The following is a 19188-nucleotide window of genomic DNA, read 5'->3' as shown; positions in this document are numbered from 1 at the left end:
CTTCCCAATGTTGTCCTCTGACTACCACACAAATGGCAAGGCACACCTATACCCATACCAAATAACTAAAATATAATTTTAAAAAATTGGGTTTTTTTGGGGAGGAGGCGTGAGGTGGAGAGATGACTTAGCAGTTTGTGAACAGCTGACAGTTAAGAGCACTGGCTGCTATTCCAGAAGACCAGGATTTAGTTCCCAACCCTCACATGGCAGCTCACAACTGTATGCAACTCCAATCTGAGGGGATCTAATACACTCTTCTGGCTTCTGTGGGCACCAGGCACACATGTGGTGCACATGCATATATGCAGGCATAATACCCACACGTACTTAAAAAAACACCTTTTTAAGTCATCTTTTGGAAGAACTTTTCATATTTTGTTTGTGAGGTTTGGAAAATGCCATCAGTAACCAGTTGAAAAGCTGTCACAACTTATGACTTGAGCCAAGTCTCAGGACACGCCCCGAGAAAAGGCTGCACCAACCCCATGATGACTTTAGGTTTACCTCATGGGCACAAGCCTAAGCATTTCATCACGGCGCCGCTCTTTCTTTTTTAGTTCTGATTCTGTTGACTTGAGCTTATCTGGAGCAAGCCTCAGCTTGGACTGCAAGTCATTGATGACTTCTTGTAACTCAGCCTCTGTCTGAAACACTCTCTGACAGACTGGGCAACAGGACTGGTTTTCATCTGTCAGCTGAGTAATGAACTGGGAGTAAACGGCTGTGGCTCCTGCCAGCATGGCTATTTAAAAAATAAAAAAATCTCCAGTCAGACATACATATATTATCTTATATAATCATTTTTCTTACAATTTTTTGGTATCATACAAAAAGCATAATAACATTTTACTGAAATCTTTCTATGTGTCAGGCATTCCCTACACACATAATTTCATTTACTCCTTTTTATTTTTTAAATTAATTCATTTCTATTAATCTGTGTATCAATAGGCTGTGGCCTACTGGTAAAGTTCCTACATTTCTCTCCTTCAGCAGCTACATGGCATCTGACTTTTTTTTTTAAATACTTTTTATAGTTTATTCAACTTTATTTTATGTGCATTGGTGTGAAGGTGTCAGATCCCCTGCAACTGGATCTTCAGACAGTTGTGAGATGCCATGTGGGAGCTGGGAATTGAACCCAGGTCCTCTGGAAGAGCAGCCAGTACTCTCAAACACTGAGCCATCTCTCCAGCCCCCATTTACTCCTTTTTAACATCCTACATGATTTATAGCTTTGTTTTCGTTTTATAGATGATAAATCTGATTCAGTAAGCCCAAAAGCCACAACTCACATAGTGAGCTGCACAGTCAGGAATGAGCTCAAATCAGGATCCATAACAAAGTTATAAAATCTCCTGTCCTTGCTAGTAGGTGGTGGTAGTGGTACACACCTTTAGTCCCAATACTCAGGAGGCAGAGGCAGGAGGATCTGAGTTAGAGATCAGCCTGGTCTACGAAGTGATTTCCAGAACAGCCAGGGCTACACAGGAAAACTCTGTCTCAAAAAACCTAAACAAACAAATAAAATAAAATCTATCCTAGGGCCTTAGGGGTGGCTCAGCAGTTAAGAGCACTTGGTGCGTTGACAGAGGATCGGTTAGCTTTTAGCACCTAGCCTGGATAGCTCACAGTCACTTGCAACTCTACCTCCAGGGGAGATCGGACACCTCTGTCCTTTGTGGACACCCAACTCACATGCGCATACACACAAATAAAAATAATTTGACCCTCAGCAGTTACCTGTGGAATGTCCAAAAGGCAAAGATCCTTGAAAATAGAAACTGGGACGACTTACCTCGCTGTTTTGAGGACTTTTCAATGTCTTCTTTAAGCCGGTCTAAATCACTTTCAAAATCCTGGCTACCACAAACATCAAACAACTTATATTCATAACTGGACAACTGTTCTTCTTTTTTCTTCAGCTCATTATTTGTATGGTTTTTATTCTGCTCAGCTGAAGCTAGTTCTTTGCTAAAAATAAAAACAAATGTAGGATATTTGAAAAAAATTTAATTTTTTTTAGATTTAGTTCATGTGTGTTAATGTTTTATCTCCATGTATGCATGTGCACCATGTACATGCCTTCTACCCAAAGAAGTCAGAAAGGGGTGTCAAATGCCTTGGAACTAGAGTTAGAGGTGGTTGTGAGCCACCATGTATATGCTGGGTACTAAACCCAGGTCCAATACAAGAGCAACCAACCAGTGCTCTTAACCATTGAGCCCTCTCTCCAGCTTCCTAGAAATATGAAAAATTTGATAAAGGAGATACAAAATAAATTTTGCAAAAAATCTAAATTTAAAAGAGTTAGGTATGACCAAATACCTATATATTTTTAAAGATTTATTTATGTATTATATATACAGTGCTCTGTCTGCATGTATGCTGGCAGACCAGAAGAGGGCACCAGATCTCACTGTAGATGGTTGTGAGAACAGGCAGTGCTCTTAACCACTGAACCATCTCTCTAGCCCTTATAAATCTTTATTTATTATGTACAGTGCTCTGTACTGTGTCTGCATGCCAGAAGAGGGCACCAGATCTCATTATAGATGGTTGTGAGTCACCATGTGTTTGCTGGGAATTGAATTCAGGACCTCTGAGCCATTTCTTAATCCTTTCCTATATCTTTTATAGTTTTGTGCTGGAGATAGAACTCAGGACCTCAAGCATGCTCTACCACTGAGCTACACTCCAGTCACACTTTCTTTAGAAGTCAGAGGAACAAGCTGAATGCTCTAATTGAACCTTTTAGTTGAATGTTCCCTTTAGGACACCGACCCATTTGCCAATCCTGAGCATGGACCCATACCAGATAAATGTATAGAAGCAGAATTGTGCTGTATTTCTGGGGCTCACGGTCTTAGATTCTAGATTATAGGCCTGAGCAAGTGGAAGCCACCTGCTGGCTCTAAGGAGACACAGAAAAGATTAGCAGAGCACTTCCCCTCCACTAGGTCTCCTTCAGAGCACTCCTGACTCGCCTCGAAATGTCTGCCTTGCCTTTCTTGTTGCTGTCATCTCCTTGCCCCTGCTCACTCATTTCCCCTCAGTCATCAAAATTTTGTTTACTAAGCTGGGCGGTGATGGTGCACAACTTTAAGCCCAGAACTTGGGAGGCAGAGGCAGGTGGATCTCTGTGAGTTAGAGGCCAGCATGGTCTACAAGAGCCAGCTCCAGGCCAGCTCCAAAACTACAGAGAAACCCTGTCTCGAAAACAAACAACAAAAAATTGTTTACTAATACAACTCATTAGTATCTCAACTCTTAATCATCATCCTAGCCAATCTCAACGCTCATGTGTTGGAGATTTTAGCTTTCTAAGTCATGACGCACAAGAGTCTCGAAATTCTGTGTGTTGTATTCACCATATTCTTTAAAACCAAGTGGGAAAAAACACAACAGAACAGATGGAACTTAGTACTGTCCACTGTGAGTCACTGCAAGCTCTGCACAGAAAGGACTACAGAAGATGCTTCCATCACACAAATAACCTAAAGCCCAAGTGCAGTCTTCAAACTATCCAGTCTCCAGGAAGCACCAAATACTGCTAACCTCTCCTTAAGGAAACATCTTCCCAGGGCACCCCAGACACCACTCCTGCTGGCTCATCTGGGTTCCTCAAATAGCCACTGCTTCCACTGCTCGCTTCCTTTCCTTAGCTGGCCAATGGCGATTATTCCTAGTATTTAGCTGTACCCCCCTATTGTCATTGTGGGGGGCATGCATGTGAGGTCAGAGGGCAATCTGCAGGAATCAGTTTTCTCCTATCATGTGGGTCCCTGGGATAGAACTGAGGTCTTGAGACTTGGCAGTAAGGGTACCCTATGAGACATCTTACTTGCCCCTTTTTTGTACAATTCTTTCAAAGTGACATGACTTATATCAATTACTTTGATTATCCTTTCTAACAAACTGCAACAACTTGCAATTTCCTGAACTTAAAATATTCTATTCACTAAAAGACTCTTTCAAAGATACAAATTTGAGCCAGACACTGTGATATATACCTTATAATTCCAATACTCCAAGGCTGAGGCCAGAGGACCTCAAGTTGGAGATCAGCCTGGGCTACATTGTAAGACCCTGTTCAAACAAACAAAAAAATGAAACACCATAAACTTAATATAGCCAAAATTAAATCTACTATCTCCCTAGAAATTTTATGAGAAATACTGTTACCTAGCAACCACTTACTGGAACATCTGTGGAAGTCTCAGCAATGTGCTGTTCAGAGACAGAATGCAACTTTCAGGTGTCGATTCTTCTCTACAGTTTTAAGAGACAAGAGGCCCCATCTACTCCAATTATACTTTATTTAAATTGCCAGAAGAAAGTCAACTGAATATATCATTCCATGATAATGAATGTTGAAAACAATTAAAAATAAAAGCACGAAATAAGGAGATTTATATCAATGGCAATGTTTTAGCAACTCACTTCAGGTTGGCAAGTCTGTCCCTGGTCTGATTGATTTCTTTGGATTTAGAATGAAGCCAGTCTTCAAGCTGTTTCTTGTTAGGAAAATACCCCAACAGTGAAGTCAGTTCACTGCTGTGCCTAGACTTTATTTTTCTGATTTGTTCATCTTTGTCAGTCTATAATGAAAATATAAAATAAGCAAATCAACTTTAAAAAGTCAAGCCTGTATCTCCACATTTTATTAAGAACATAAATAATTCTGGGGATTGACATAATGACTCAGCAGGTCAAAGCATTTGCACAAAAGCCTGAGGAACTGAGTTCATTCCTGATACCCACATGAAGGAAGGAGAGAGCCAACTTCAAACGCTGTTTATCTTTTTTGAGACAGGGAATCCCTCAGTAGTGCTGACTGGCCTGGAACGCATTATGTAGACCAGGCTGACCAGCAACTCACAGAGATCTGTCTACTTCTGCTGCTGGAGTTAAAGGTGTGCAACATAACAGGGGGTTACAAAGCAAGTGTGTGTTCAGAAACACATACTAAATAATAAATACAATTTTTAAAATGAATTAAATTGAATAAATAAATTCTGGGATGAGTAAGGTTCCTGATTTAAAAATGAAAAGTATAAAAATTCAAGCAGAAAATACAAAACTTCTAAAAGACTTGGAGTGATGACTGTCTTTTTTAAAAAGAAAAAAAATTGTAGGGGGCTGGAGAGATGGCTCAGAGGTTAAGAGCACTGGTTGTTCTTCCAGAGGTCCTCTGTTCAGTTCCCAGCAACCATATGGTGACTCATAACCATCTGTAATGAGATCTGGTGCCCTCTTCTGGCCTGCAGGCATACATGCAGACAGAATACTGTAAACAAAATAAATAAATCTTTAAAAAAAATAAAAATTAAAAAAATTGTATGCACACATGTGGAGAGCAGACAACTCTGGAGTCAGCTCTTTCCTTCTATTGTGTGAGTTTCAGGATTAAATTCAGGTGGGAAGACTTGGTAGCAAGTGTCTTTACCTTCAAAGCACCTCCCAGGTCCCAGGATGGTCTTTTTAAGCCAGAACAACAACTCTAATGTCATAAAAATTTTAAACATCTGCATGTTAAAAGTTACCAACAATGAACACATTTTTGTGTTTGTATTTCTGGGCTTTCTGTTATTAAGACATATATAGGCAATGGCATATGCTTATATTCCCAGTTAGGAAGCTGAGGCAGGAGAAACACTTGAGTCCACAGTCAGAGGCCAGCAAGGACAACAGGACAGGCTACAGCTCATCTCAAAAACAGTGACAACCAGCCGGGCAGTGGTGGCGCACGCCTTTAATCCCAGCACTCGGGAGGCAGAGGCAGGCGGATCTCTGGAAGTTCGAGGCCAGCCTGGTCTACAAGAGCTAGTTCCAGGACAGGCTCCAAAACCACAGAGAAACCCTGTCTCGAAAAACCAAAAAACAAACAAACAAAAAAACAGTGACAACAACTAAAAAGGAAAACAAAAGTTTTAATTTAAAAGTCTATTTTAGCCAGGAAGTGGTGGCGCACGCCTTTAATCCCAGCACTCAGGAGGCAAGGCCAGCCTGGTCTACAGAGCGAGTTTCAGGACAGGTTTTAAAAGCTACAGAGAAACCCTGTCTTGAAAAAACAAAAAACAAAAACAAAAGTCTATTTTATAAGCCCATTCTTATAACCTGTAAAATACAATGCCAATACCAAATCAATACTTTACAGAAGATGAGCTATTTTAAACACCAATTAGTATAGCGAACACAGAAGGAAAATCATACTTTGTTTTTGGTCAGCATCTCCATCTGCGTAAGTGTTGTTGTATGGTGATTTAACTGCTCCATCTCCTGGTCCAGTTTCCGCAAGCTTCTGTCCAGGTCAGCTTTCTCATTTTGGAGGCTTATTACCTCTGCTTTTAGGGCTTCTACATTGCTATTTTTCTCAGCCTTGCTTAGTTCACGTTCCTAATCAATAATTGAAGCACATGCACATTTACATATTTTGCCCCAGAATTAAGATAATGACAGAGTGTAATGGAAATCACTTCTCAGGGTCACCTGCTTTGAAGAAGCTCTTTCCACTTTTGGAGGATGTGTTCTTTCTTTTAATAAACCTTCAGTTTTGCCACTAAAACCAAAAATCATTCCTAAGAGCATCAAAATACTATTTTTTGCTAATTACAAAAGAGGGAAAAAAACCTTAAATACGCTTTGGGAAAACACTTATTCAGGTTACTGTATAAACTGGAATGCCAGAAAATTAGTAAATAAACCCAGAAGGGTCTAACAGAAAGGAGAAATGAAAATTAGAAAAAAAAATATATAAGAGGGGCTAGAGAGATGGCTGGGTGGTTAAGAGCATATCCTCCTTTTCCAGAGTACCCGAGTTCAATTCCCAAAACCCAGGTCAGGCAGCTTGCAGCTACAGATCCAAAGCCTTTGGCCTCTTTCAGCACCTGGAATCCCTTGCACATACCCACACAAATATATGCATAAAAAAATAAATCTTTTAAAAAAAGAAAAGAATTAGGATAAATATATCCATGAAGATGGGATAGTAACTTAGTCACCATTTAGGTGTTCATTAAGTCCCCATGGTGCTCACTACATTGCTTGGCATATAGAAACCACAGATATTGTGATGTGGCCCCTTACTGGCACTTCCCCATCCTGACAACACTGTGATACACTTCAAACTGATAAAAATGTACACTGCAGTGGCAGTTACACAGAAACAGCAGTTCACTCAAGTCACGGAGGTGGGACCCAGAGCTCTGACATGCATTAGGATGTTTACTCTGAAGAGAAACGAAGATGTGACAGAGAGGACAGAAGCAAGGAAGAAAATTCAAAACTCGTGATGAAAATGGCCAGGTAAATTTGTTTACCATAGAAAAAGCAGTAGCAAGTTGATCACATAAAATCTCAGTGTGGAAACTAATTGAAAAAAAAAATACCCAATTTTTAACTCAGGTCAAATACCGAGGACTTGTAATAATTACCTCACTTGGTTGTGTTTGGAGCATACATCTCTCAAACACACTCAAAGGAGACTTCGATTTCGAGAATCTAAAGCTTAAAAGTCTGAACACAAGTATTTTTTAAAATTTTCATGCTGATCCTCATTTTTAACCCACCGGTTTCGAGAATCAAAGAGCTGATGACCAAGATATTTAAATATCTCATTTATGTGGATTATTAACTGAAGGGGCACAATCCCAGGGCAAGCAATAGAAGGCACTTCAGAATGGAAGATTCCAGGTTTCTTAGACCTGAGACTATCACTTGGACAGCTTACCGCTTTTGTGAGCTCCTGGTCCAGCTCCAGAATCCTGTCCGATGAGCCCTCCAGCTGCTGAAGCTCATTCTTCACGTTCCTCAGCTCGCTCTGTTTCTTGGTGAGGAGTTCTGTTTTCAGCTCAATCACTCTTCCCAATCCACTCTTCTTGTCCCTTATCTCATCAATCTGCTTCTGCTTCAAAGTTTCTTTCTCTGTAAGGTCATTCTAAATGCCAAGAACGCACATTAGTAAGTCTTTCATTAAGCAACTAAGGAAACTTCCCTTTAAAGTAACATAAAAAACACAAGAAATAATTTCTAAACTGTTGAAAGCACTGCCTAGAAGTGACCATCAGTAACTGTGAGCCAAGGTTTTTGTAGTTATCCTCAAAAATAAATTTTACTTAAAAAACCATAGCTCTACACTTTGATCCTATTTATAGCCTTATAAATTAATTAAATGTTTCTAAAACTTTTCTTTTCTACTTAATAGCCAAACATTCACCTAAAAATATGACAAAGTCAGGTTCACTTAGAAAGTTTATCAAGCCGGGCGGTGGTGGCGCACGCCTTTAATCCCAGCACTTGGGAGGCAGAGGCAGGCGGATCTCTGTGAGTTCAAGACCAGCGTGGTCTACAAGAGCTAGTTCCAGGACAGGCTCCAAAGCCACAGAGAAACCCTGTCTCGAAAAACCAAAAAAAAAAAAAAAAAAAAAAAAAGTTTATCAAATTACACAGGTGTGGTGGCACACACCTTTAATTCCAGCACAGGCAGGCGGATTTCTGAGTTTGAGGCCAGCCTGATCTACAGAGCGAGTGCCAGGACAGCCAGGACTACACAGAGAAACCCTGTTTCAAAAAACAAACAAATAACAAAAAGTTTATCAAATCACCTAGGGAACCTGGATTTCAAGATATTTACCAAGAGCTGGCTGGCAGTTTTAGCTTCTCTTTCCTGTTTCTCTCTCACAAGTTCATGAAAATTTGTAATCTGTCTTTCACTAAAGGGTCCATGCTCAAAACCATCCAATTCAAGATGTGTTGCTAAAGACTGGATTAATGAATCTCTGGCTCGAATATGCTCTTGATGGCGATCTGCCTGTTGTTGTAGACGACCTTTATTTAAAAAAAAAAAAAACAACAACAAAGCTCCTTTTAGTTGTTTTTTTTAACTTTTTTAATTTAATAGTAAATTCATATGTACTTGTAAAAAAAATCTCTGCCCACTTTGCTCTAATGAAAGTGTAAAACTGTTGTATAAAGTCTAAACTGTAGCCTGACATTGTTGAACCTATTAGGTCTATCTTAATCCCCAGTGTTATTTGTACTTTTTTGTGTGCATGCACTGTTTCATGTAACTTTTTAAAAAAGATTTAAAATTTCTGTTTATGTCTATGTGTGAGTGCCCATGGAGACAAGAGGGCCCTAGATCCTTGGAATCGGAATTACAGGCGCCTGTAAGCCACACAATGTGGGTGCTGAGAACCAAACTCAAGTTCTCTGGAAGAGCAGTAAGTGCTCTTAACCACTGAACCGTCTAAGCCCAAATTCTATATAATTTTATCCCATGTCAGTTTACATATCCAAACAGCAGTGCAGATACTAAACAGTTTCAACACCTTAAGAACCTTCTTGTTCTGTAGCCATAAGTACACCAGCTTCTCCTGTCCCTTCTCTCCACTATCCCTAGCAACCACGTGTTTTGGGTGCTGTGTCCTATGTCCTCAACTTTAACATTTCAGAATACTATAGAAATGAAGCCCACCAAACAGCCTTTTGAGACTGAATGCTGTGGAGACTCCTGCAGGAAATGGATGTGCTAGAAGGTCTGTGCCTCACCCTGCTCCACCAGCAGCTCCTCTCTTTCCTGGCTGAGGAGCCGGGCTTCTTTATTCAGCTTCTCCAGTTCGCGCTGACAGTCTACCAAGCGCCTTTCTTTCTCCCTCACTGTTCTCTGATGGTTGTGATACAAGTCATTCAGTTGCTCGTCTGTCCCTTGAAAAACCTGTGTCAAACCAAAACAGACAGCGTACTGTGTTACTATGACAACCACCCTGACACATCAAATATAAATAAAATTTTAGTCAATATCCATTTTAGTAGAGGTATCACGAACATCAAGATTCAGGTTTACTTTTTCCCCAAAATGTGGAGATGAAAGGGCTTATCAATGCAATTCATTATGATAGTCCTTGATTTTCAAACAGAACAAAACTTACGACCACAAACCTTTTCCATTTTCTGTTCTAATTCACTGTTATCTTTCTCCATTTGTTTCTTTCGGCTATCCAAGGCTTTAATTTCATTGTCAAGTCTCATGATTTTAGAAAGGTTGTGTTCAATTTCTTTCAGACGATTCTGAAAATAAAGAGAAATTCTACATGAATGACTCCATTGTGGTTTCCATCACTGAGAAATGGATGTAAGTTATGCAAGGAACATTTACTAAGACACCACCATTTAGGGCTAACTCTATGTGAAGCGCTCAGAACACCATAAAGCCCATACCCTGCTTTCATCAACTCCCACGTGAGTCATTTGTTCCCAAAGTATGACAACCACAGTCTGTAAAATGCCACATTTTAACTATTTCTGTTACCCTGATAAGAACAGATACTACACTTTCTCCAAATCAAAAGACCAAGAAGTGATTTGTTATTATGTATACATGTGTGTGTGTTTGTGTACATCCCAAGGATGTCAGACAGGTGTTAGACTCCCTGGAGCTAGAGTTACAGGCAATTGTGAGCTATTTGATATGAATGTTGGGAAATGAACTTGGATCTTCTACAAAAACAGTGAGCCGTTGTAACTGCTGAGCCTTCAATCTAGCCTCTGAAATGATATATTTTAAGAACAGAATTCTCAAATGTCTAGAGATGATAATGATGAAGTGCTGAGGCTTGGTCCTAGGGCTTCATACATAACAAGCAAGCATTTTAACACTGAGCTATAGCTCCAGCCCTTCTTGTTGTTAGGCAGGGAAAACTAAACAATGCTGGGAGAAAGAAGGGTAGAGTCAGAGAGAAGCCATGTAGCCCTACCGGAGCCAGATAGAATTGGTAAGCCACCGCCACGTGGCAATACAGAGATTAATAGAGATGGGTTAAATTATTATGTAAGAGTTAGCCAATAAGAAGCTAGAGCTAATAGGCCAAGTAGTGTTTTAAACAATAGTTTCTGTGTGATTATTTTGGTTCTGGGCAGCCAGGACAAAGAAGCGCTCCTTGCCACATTGTTCTAGTTTACACAGGATCTCATGTAGCCCATACTGGTTTTAAACTCACTATGTAGCCAAGACGACTTTAAATTCGCAATCTTTCTGCCTCCACTCATCAAGTGCACCAGGCATAAATGTGCTGCATAGATATACATACAGGCATAAATACTCACACACATAAAATATAAGGAGCAAAATAAACCATGCCAGTAATATATCTTATGTTCTATACACTAATGGATAATCTGTAATCACCATACAAGCAGGAACTTCCTTTACTGCCTCCTATATCCCCAAAATGTTTAATGTTAGCTAAGAGGAAGGTCTGAACAAGTAATCTTACAAATAATAATGGCCATATCACTGATTAAAGCCTACTGTGTTCCAGACACTACTAGAAAAACACATGCTAAGCAGCACAGTCAGAAGACTTGAGCAATTGGACAAAGCTGCGGACCAGGCTGGAAGCAGGCGTGGTGGTGGACACCTGTCTGTCGTGGCCGACAATATGACAAGACCAGGAAGTAAGACTGGAATGCAAGTCCTCCTTGAGTTTGCAGACTGAAGCATGGATATCTGACACATAGGAGGCGCTGGGTAAATATTCCCAAAGGCATGTATTTCCTGAAGTCCTTTCTTATAAACCACAGCCTTCAGCTGCTGCCCTCATCCAGGCTCTGGAAAGGAGGTAGGGAAAAGGATCCCTTGATCCTAGCCCAGGAGTTTACCTAAGGTCAGCCTGGGCAAAAGGCTAAGATCCTATCTCAGAGATAAATACTAAAACCCAGAAGAGGGTAGGAAGAAGGAACAATGAAAGCCACGTACGCATGGAAATGCGGTAAAAAAACCTGCTAATCTGTAAGCTGCTTAAACAACAACAAACAGGGCCTAGAAAGGTACACTAATTTGTATATATGTCATGGATGAAGTCCAAATTTTGTACAAATGTCAAGAACACCTTTAAAATTACAAAAATTCTCTACAAAGACCTGTCGATTTGAAAATCTCCAAAGAGAGAAAACAACTGTAAAGTCGGCTAGCTGTAGCAGTGCTTAACAGCTAGGACCAGTGCCAACCACTCAATGACGTTCTACTTGCTCTCAAATCCAACCTCATCAGGAAATTTAAAGACCAACTGTCTAAAGCTGGGCATGATAGCAGAGACAGGTGGAGGCCAGCAGAGGCCACCCTGGTCTACAGAGTGAGTTCTAGGACAGCCAGGGCTACACAGAAAAAGCCTGTATGGAAAAACCTAAACAAATAAATAAGAATGACTAACTGTCTAACACAGACCTAAGACTTTGGACAGAACTGAGTTTCTGGTAATTTTAAAGACATATACACGCTCCAGAAGGCCATATAAAGATACAGGGCTTAATGGGGAAAGAGATATGGCTTTGAAGGTAAAAGCAGATTGATTCCCACCACTCACACAGCAACTCATAATGTCTGTGACTCTGGCCTCCACCGGCACTGCATGCACACAGTGCACAGACATACATGCAGGGAAAACACTGATATACTTAAAATAAAAATAAATAAAAGGTACTTTAGGCTGAAAGATGGTGGCACACAACTTTAATCTCAGCACTTGAGAAGCAGAGGGAAATGGATCCCTGATTTCAAGGCCAGCATGGTCTACAGAGTGAGTTCCAAGAGAGTCAGGGCTATACAGAGAAACCCTGTCTCGAAAAACCAAAATAAAGAAATAAATAAAAGTACTTAAGGGTAAATGATATCGTAGTGGGGGAGAGGGATTTCTTAGCATGCTAGGTAACAGCAATTGCCACCACGGAAAATACAATCATAACTAACTGTTGCGTAAACTGCTGAGAAAATAAATCTTAAGATCTCCTACCAACACAAAGAAGAGATATGACATAACACAATGTTAGTTAGCTGGCTTTACCCATCCCTACAGCAAATACTCATATGAGATCATATTATATGTCACAAATACACAAAATTTTAATCTGCCCATACGAAAAACATCAGTTACCTTCAGTGGCTCAAGTTCATTCTCATAGGACTTGACAATTTCCTGTGAAGACCTTAACTGGGCTTCCTTACTAGTGATCTGATCGCGAATCTCACAAGCTTTCTCCTTATTTTGCTTCAGATATTTCAATTCTGTTTGACACTCTTTTACCTTCTGACCTTGTGTCTGACGTACCTGTCGAAGTGTTTCTAAGGCTTTAATGTACCTTTGAAGATATGAAATAAAAGTAAAATTTTTGGTTGAGTAAATTACAAGAGTATTAGGCAAACATTAATATTACATTTAGAGTTAATAACCTGGAAAATGGTTATGACATCATGCTAAGTGAAAAAAATTACATTTATTCTATCAGATAAACATGCACAGCAAGAAAATGAAAGGAAGTATGGCCAATGCTTTTTAATTTTTTCTTTTATAAAAGAGCATCAAAGTGGCCACAGTGGCACCTAAAGCTCCAGACGCGGGGTGAGTACAAAAATTTGAGGGCAGCCTGGGCAATAGAAGCAACAGGAGCGCCTACCCAGACTGGGGATCTAATTCCGCTGAAATACAGGCACTTGGCATGAGGACCTGAATCAAGCACAGCTCACAAAACACAACATGACTAAATAATTCCACAGCCACAAAGTCCACAGTTACAAACCTTGTTGCAGAAAAAATCTCATCGAACTTTTGCTTCAGGGCCTTTCCTTCACTTAAGGGCCAGTTGGAGTCTTCTTGATGACAGAAAATGACATTATTTAGGACAGCCTTGGAAACCCCAAGGCAGCTTATCATTTCTCGGTCGATTTCTGCACATTTGGAGCTCAGACTGACATTTTCACCATGCCTACAAAGTTGAGAATCAGGGCTATCAGTGAAACAACCTTTGGAGGTACCTCCTCTTCTGTTTAATCCCCCTCCCCACCGAGACAAGGTTTCTCTGTAGCTTTGGAGCTTGTCTTGGAACTAGCTCTCGTAGACCAGGCTGGCCTCAAACTCAGAGATCCACCTGCCTCTGCCTCCTGAGTGCTGGGATTAAAGGCATGCGCCACCACTGCCTGGCCTGTTTAATTTTATAAACCCTTTTCTTGAGGTCTCATCTACCTGAGACTGGCCTGAAAGTCAGTGTGTAGCTAAGAACAATCTAACTACCCCCAAACCCTAAGTGCTAGGATTACAAGGGTCTGCCACTACACCCAGTCTATATGGTTCTGGGCATCGAGCTGAAGACTGTATACTAATTGAGCCACATCTTCAACACATGCTATTCTTTACACTTTATCTGTCCATTAAAACAGGGTCCTCCTGCTAAGAAAACTCATGGAGCAAAGGTGGATTAGTTGGTGAACTGCTTGCCATCCAAGCATCAGGCTGGAGTCCAATCCCGAGCACATTGTAACAGAAAGTTCAGGTGGTGGGATGCACCTGTAGTCTCAGTGCTGAGGAGGCAAAGATAGGACTCCTGGCTGGGCCTCACAGGCTAGTTGAATTAGCAAGCTCCAGATCAATAAATGACTGACTCAAAAAAAAAAAGAAGAGGTGAGTGGCTCTGGAAGAACCATACCCAAGGCTGAACTCTGGCTTCTTCAAACACAAGCACACCTGCAGACAGACCACAGAAATAGACACACACACACACAAGGGGAAAAAAAGCTAACTCTTCATGGTCAAAAGCTCACAGATGAGGTTATATAAATCAGGTACTGTAAGAAAGAAGGTAAGAATTTTTAAAAGACACAGTAGGACTTTTTTGGGTCTATGTGTTTGTTTTTGAGTGTAATGTCTATGTGGACATAGGACAAAGCCAGGTGTCTTTCTCAATCAATTTCCACTTTTCTTCTGAGACAAAGAATCTTGCCACTAAACCTGGAGTACACTGATTCATACTTAAAAATCCAGGTATGTGACTGGCTGTGGTGGCTCACATCTGTAATCCTACCATTAGGGAGGCTAAGGCAGGCAGAGTACTATGAGTCTGAGGCCAGCCTGGGCTGTCACAAACTGTGCTAGATGTAGTAGGACAAGCCTATAATCTCTTGTTGGGAGGTGGAAGCAGGAAGCCCAGGAGTTCAAGTCATCCTTGGCTACATAGGAAGTTTCAAACCAACCTAGATTACATGAGACCCTTATCTCATAAAACAAAACAAATCCCAGATATATAAAGCAAGCTTCTGCCATTCTTTTCTGATAAAGCCTACCTTCCAAATCCATACCCATTAAGAGGGAGTATCAACTCTAACACACAGATAATGGTCAAAAGGGATAAGTTATTGGTCTTCCCTACTTGTCGACTTTTCGCCTCACCTATCCCTGTACATGAAAATAGCATTTTTTCAACCTGTGCTTGGACAGTTATACACTCTCAATTACAACAACCATTCATACATGACAATAATAAAGCAATGGAATATTACCGATAAATCTTTAACAAGATCATTCTATTTCTGGGCTGGAGAGACAGCTCAGTGGTTTAGAGCATTCACTGCTCTTGCACAGGACTTGGGTTTAATTCCTAGCACCAACATGGTGGCTCACAACCATCTAAAACTCCAGCTCCAAGAGATCTGATGCTTTCTTCTAACCTACTATACATGCATACATGGAGGCAAAATATTCACATACACTATATATAAAATGTAAAAAGAAATCGAAAAAAAATCATTCTATTTCAAGATAAATAGTACCAAAAAAACCTAAATGTTAATAGTGGCTGAGACTGTACATTTAGAGGCATGGAATAGATGGGAGCTCTACTCTGTATTCAATTACACTGTAACTACAAAATTACTCTAAAAAATAAAGCCTGAGGTCAGGTGTGGAGATGTGTGCCTATAACCCCAGCACTTACAAGGCTGAGGCAGAAGCATCCTTTTGAGTTTGAGGCCACTCTGGGTGACACAGAGAGTTCCAGGTCAGGCTGAGCTTCAGTATAAGCCCTTATCTTAAAAAGGAAAACAAAATCCTGCTGAAAGAAAATTAATACACTCTCCAAAAAAAAACAGTAGTGAGAGAAGGGCTTCTGGGCCAGGAGACGGATGTGAGCAGCTCTCCAAAACAAGCTGAGCACCTACTTCCTTCTAGTAATGACTCCTTCCAGGGTTTTAAATTCTGTTTTTTTGCTTTTCTGGCTACAAAGCATAGACCTCTGCACAGCCACCAGCTCTCCGTTGACATCTCGAAACTGCAGGCGAATCTGGGCTCGCACATCTGTTTCTTGAGCAACCTTTGATGGTAACAGAAAAACACAGTCATAAGAAGTACCAGCATGTCCCTATCAAGAAAGAAAAGAGCATTAACATCTTGCTTATCCAAAAATGAGAGGGAAGCCACTAGAAGGCCTCACTCAAAATGAGCCACTTTTACACTTTTTCAAAATATGAAAAAAAAAAAATTAGCTGCCTCTTTTGTTCAGTATTCATTTCCCCTCTACTCACTGGTCTATACACTAGCATATCCCACTTTATAGACACTAATAACACTAGCCAATAAAAAAAACCCTTATCAAGAAAAACTCTTGCCAGGTAGTGGTGGAGCATGCCTTTAATCCCAGCACTCAGAAGGCAAAGGCAGGTGAATCTCTGTGATTCAAGGCCAACCTGGTCTACAAAGCAAATTCTAGGATAGCCAGGGATAAACAGAGAAACCCTATCTTAAAAAAACAAAGCAAAAAAAAGAAAAGAACAAGAAAAATTCTCTAGCTACTGCCCACTGAAGTTGACTTTGTCAAGAGGAGCAAATGGCTCCATATATCCAAACACCCTTTCACTACCAGTTAACATAGTGAAGTTGAGGGTCTGCTCCTTCACTGTCAACTTCCTCTTCTCAGTCTATAAACACTCTAGAGCTCTAGCTTCAGGCCCTTCTCTTTTATTCATTTCCTACCTGATGTCCTCAGGCCTGAGATATTAACTGTACTCAACTATGTATCTATCAATAATTCCTAATTTTCCTCGTAACAGCTCCGTGGTTTTTTCGTTTTTTGTTTTTTTGGGTTTTTTTGGTAACTGGATATTTACTTTGGAAATCTACCAAATATCTCAAACTTATATATGTAAACCAGACCCACCCAAATTCCCTTTTTGAGTACTTCTATGACATTAAAAGGCAAAACGATCTCTTTTATGTTTTTGAAACAGGGTCTCACTGTGTAGCTTTGGCTGTCCTGGAACTCTCTTAGTAGAATAGGCTGGCCTCGAACTCACAGGGATCTGCCTACCTCTGCCTCCCGAGAGCTAGATCAAAGGTAAGCTCAGCTACCACCTGGCTGGAAAAATTAACTAACAACTTGTTCAGGAAAAAAGCCTTAGGCTATGCTTCCGCTTCTCTCAATATTATTATCAACAACACTAGCTAATATGTTGGTTCTATTCTCAGGTCACACCCCAGATCTGTCTCTCAACACTTTTACTACTTTAACTAGGCCACCAATATGATCACAGGCCTCTCAGTCTGTCTCCTTCCTTTGCCATTTATAGTCTTCTGTCAGCAACAGACTGATCCTTTAACACATAGCTCAGACTGTATGTTTTCTCTACTCAAAAGCTCTAAATGTCTGTTAAGAGCTGGGCTGAGGCTAAAGGTCAGCAGAGAAGCACGCACCTTAAGAAGCTGAGGCCCCACTGAACCTAGTGTCTTCTAATTCTGACTTGGCTTTCTGTGTCTGCCTTCATCACTTTGCTCCTCCGAGTCTTTGAGCACTCAGCGTGTTTCCATTTCAGGGACTCTGCACTCAGTATTAACACTGAATGGAACCATCTTCCCCAGACTTTAAGCAACTCTCTTCCTCTTGAACAAATATTTACAGGGGTTGCTTGCTTTGTAAAAGAAAAAAAAATTGTGCCTTGTTTGACTGTTTTTGAGACTGGGTCTCTCTATGTAGCCCTGGATGGTCTGGAACTTCAAGAATGCAGGCAAGAAAACAACTTAGGGGATCACTGACAGCTCAAATCACAGCTGGTGGTACAGAATGGATAGGAAAAACCCTGGATACATTCTAAGGAGCAGCAAAGACTGGCTTGTGAACTGGAAATGGGGTAAGACAAAGAAACCGATTCATTCAGGCCAGTCCACAGGTTTTTTTTTGTTTGGCTGGTTTTTCAAGACAGGGTTTCTTTGTGTGTAACAGCTCTGGTTGTCCTGGAACCTGTTTGTAGAACAAGCTGGCCTCGAACTCACAGAGATCTGCCTGCCTCTGCCTCCTGAGTGCTGAACTTAAGGTGTGTGCCACCACTACCTGGCCTCAACACACAAGTTTTGGTATAGAAAAAAAAGTGTGGACGATGCTATCATTTACTTAAACTGGAGTTTCAGAGGTAGAACCATGTGAGTACAGGTAAGTATAGGGAATTAGTCATAATTTATACTAAACACAATGAACAGAATTGACACAAATGTAGGGTAGCTCGGTAGATTTTTGTTAAAAACTGAAGGAATTTTCATCTGATCCCTCCATCAATAAAGTAAAAGTCAAAAGCATTAACCATGCAGAGGAGATTATAAATTTAGGAAAGAGAAGGTCTGAGCAGCCAGTCAGTTTAGAGGGCTCAGTCAAAGTGTACTTCCTAGCAGTATGACTATTTCCAAGATGAAATTCATAAATGCTTTCATAATTCCAGCATTATCTTTAGTCACATCAAAGTTTAAAGTCACATTAGGAGTGTTTTGATAAAACACTGACAAAAACCAATTTGGGGAAGTATTTTGGTTTCCAAGTTTTGTCTCGGGAAGCCAGGGCAGGAGCTCAAGCTAGGAATTGTAGTAGCAGACTGCTTGTTTGTTTGCCGGCCGCCCAGACTCCCGAAATAACCACACAGAAAGTATATTAATTAAATCACTGCTTGGCCAATCACTATAGCATATCCTTGCAAGCTCTTCCATGTTAAATTAACCCATTTCTATTATTTTATATTAGGCCCGTGGCCTACCTGCAAGGTTCCAGATGGCAGCTCGCATCTTTCCCCTCTGGTGGCTCCATGGAATCTCCTGACTCTGCCTTCTTTCTCCAAGCATTCAGTTTAGTCCTGTCCCGTGTCTCTCCCCCCTTCCCAGCTACCCCATTGCAGCCAAGGCAGATTCTTTATTCATTAACCAATAAAAGCAAAATATATACAGAAGCACTTCCCACAGCAAGGAATCTAGAGGCAGGAACTGCAGCAGAGCCCATGGAGGAGTGCTGTTTATTGGCTTTCTTACATAGCTCAGGTTCACCTGCCCGAGGATGGTATTACTCACAATGGGCTGGAAGGGCTGGGCCCTCCCATACCAATCAGCA

At 40.7% G+C, this 19188-nt stretch overlaps 1 protein-coding gene across 2 annotated transcripts in view; it reads right to left on the bottom strand.

Moving 5' to 3' along the window:
• Positions 1-19188, bottom strand: part of Rad50 (RAD50 double strand break repair protein) — a 58575-nt gene that overhangs the window by 36743 nt on the left and 2644 nt on the right. Inside the window, exons 3-13 of one of the 2 annotated variants that reach the window (XM_075992637.1) lie at positions 15989-16140; positions 13579-13764; positions 12936-13140; positions 9946-10074; positions 9556-9721; positions 8639-8832; positions 7736-7942; positions 6220-6402; positions 4447-4604; positions 1802-1977; positions 508-745 (exon numbers count right to left, since the gene is read on the bottom strand). In XM_075992637.1, coding sequence (XP_075848752.1) covers positions 508-745; positions 1802-1977; positions 4447-4604; positions 6220-6402; positions 7736-7942; positions 8639-8832; positions 9556-9721; positions 9946-10074; positions 12936-13140; positions 13579-13764; positions 15989-16140 — 1994 coding nt within the window. The remainder of the gene's footprint in view (positions 1-507; positions 746-1801; positions 1978-4446; positions 4605-6219; positions 6403-7735; positions 7943-8638; positions 8833-9555; positions 9722-9945; positions 10075-12935; positions 13141-13578; positions 13765-15988; positions 16141-19188) is intronic. The other variant, XM_075992638.1, reaches the window with a different exon arrangement.

The sequence above is a fragment of the Microtus pennsylvanicus genome, chromosome 11, assembly GCF_037038515.1.
Source record: "Microtus pennsylvanicus isolate mMicPen1 chromosome 11, mMicPen1.hap1, whole genome shotgun sequence".
Lineage (NCBI taxonomy): Eukaryota > Metazoa > Chordata > Mammalia > Rodentia > Cricetidae > Microtus > Microtus pennsylvanicus.
The sequence above is the reverse complement of the archived record's forward strand: the minus strand, read 5'-3'. Positions and strand labels throughout refer to the sequence as shown.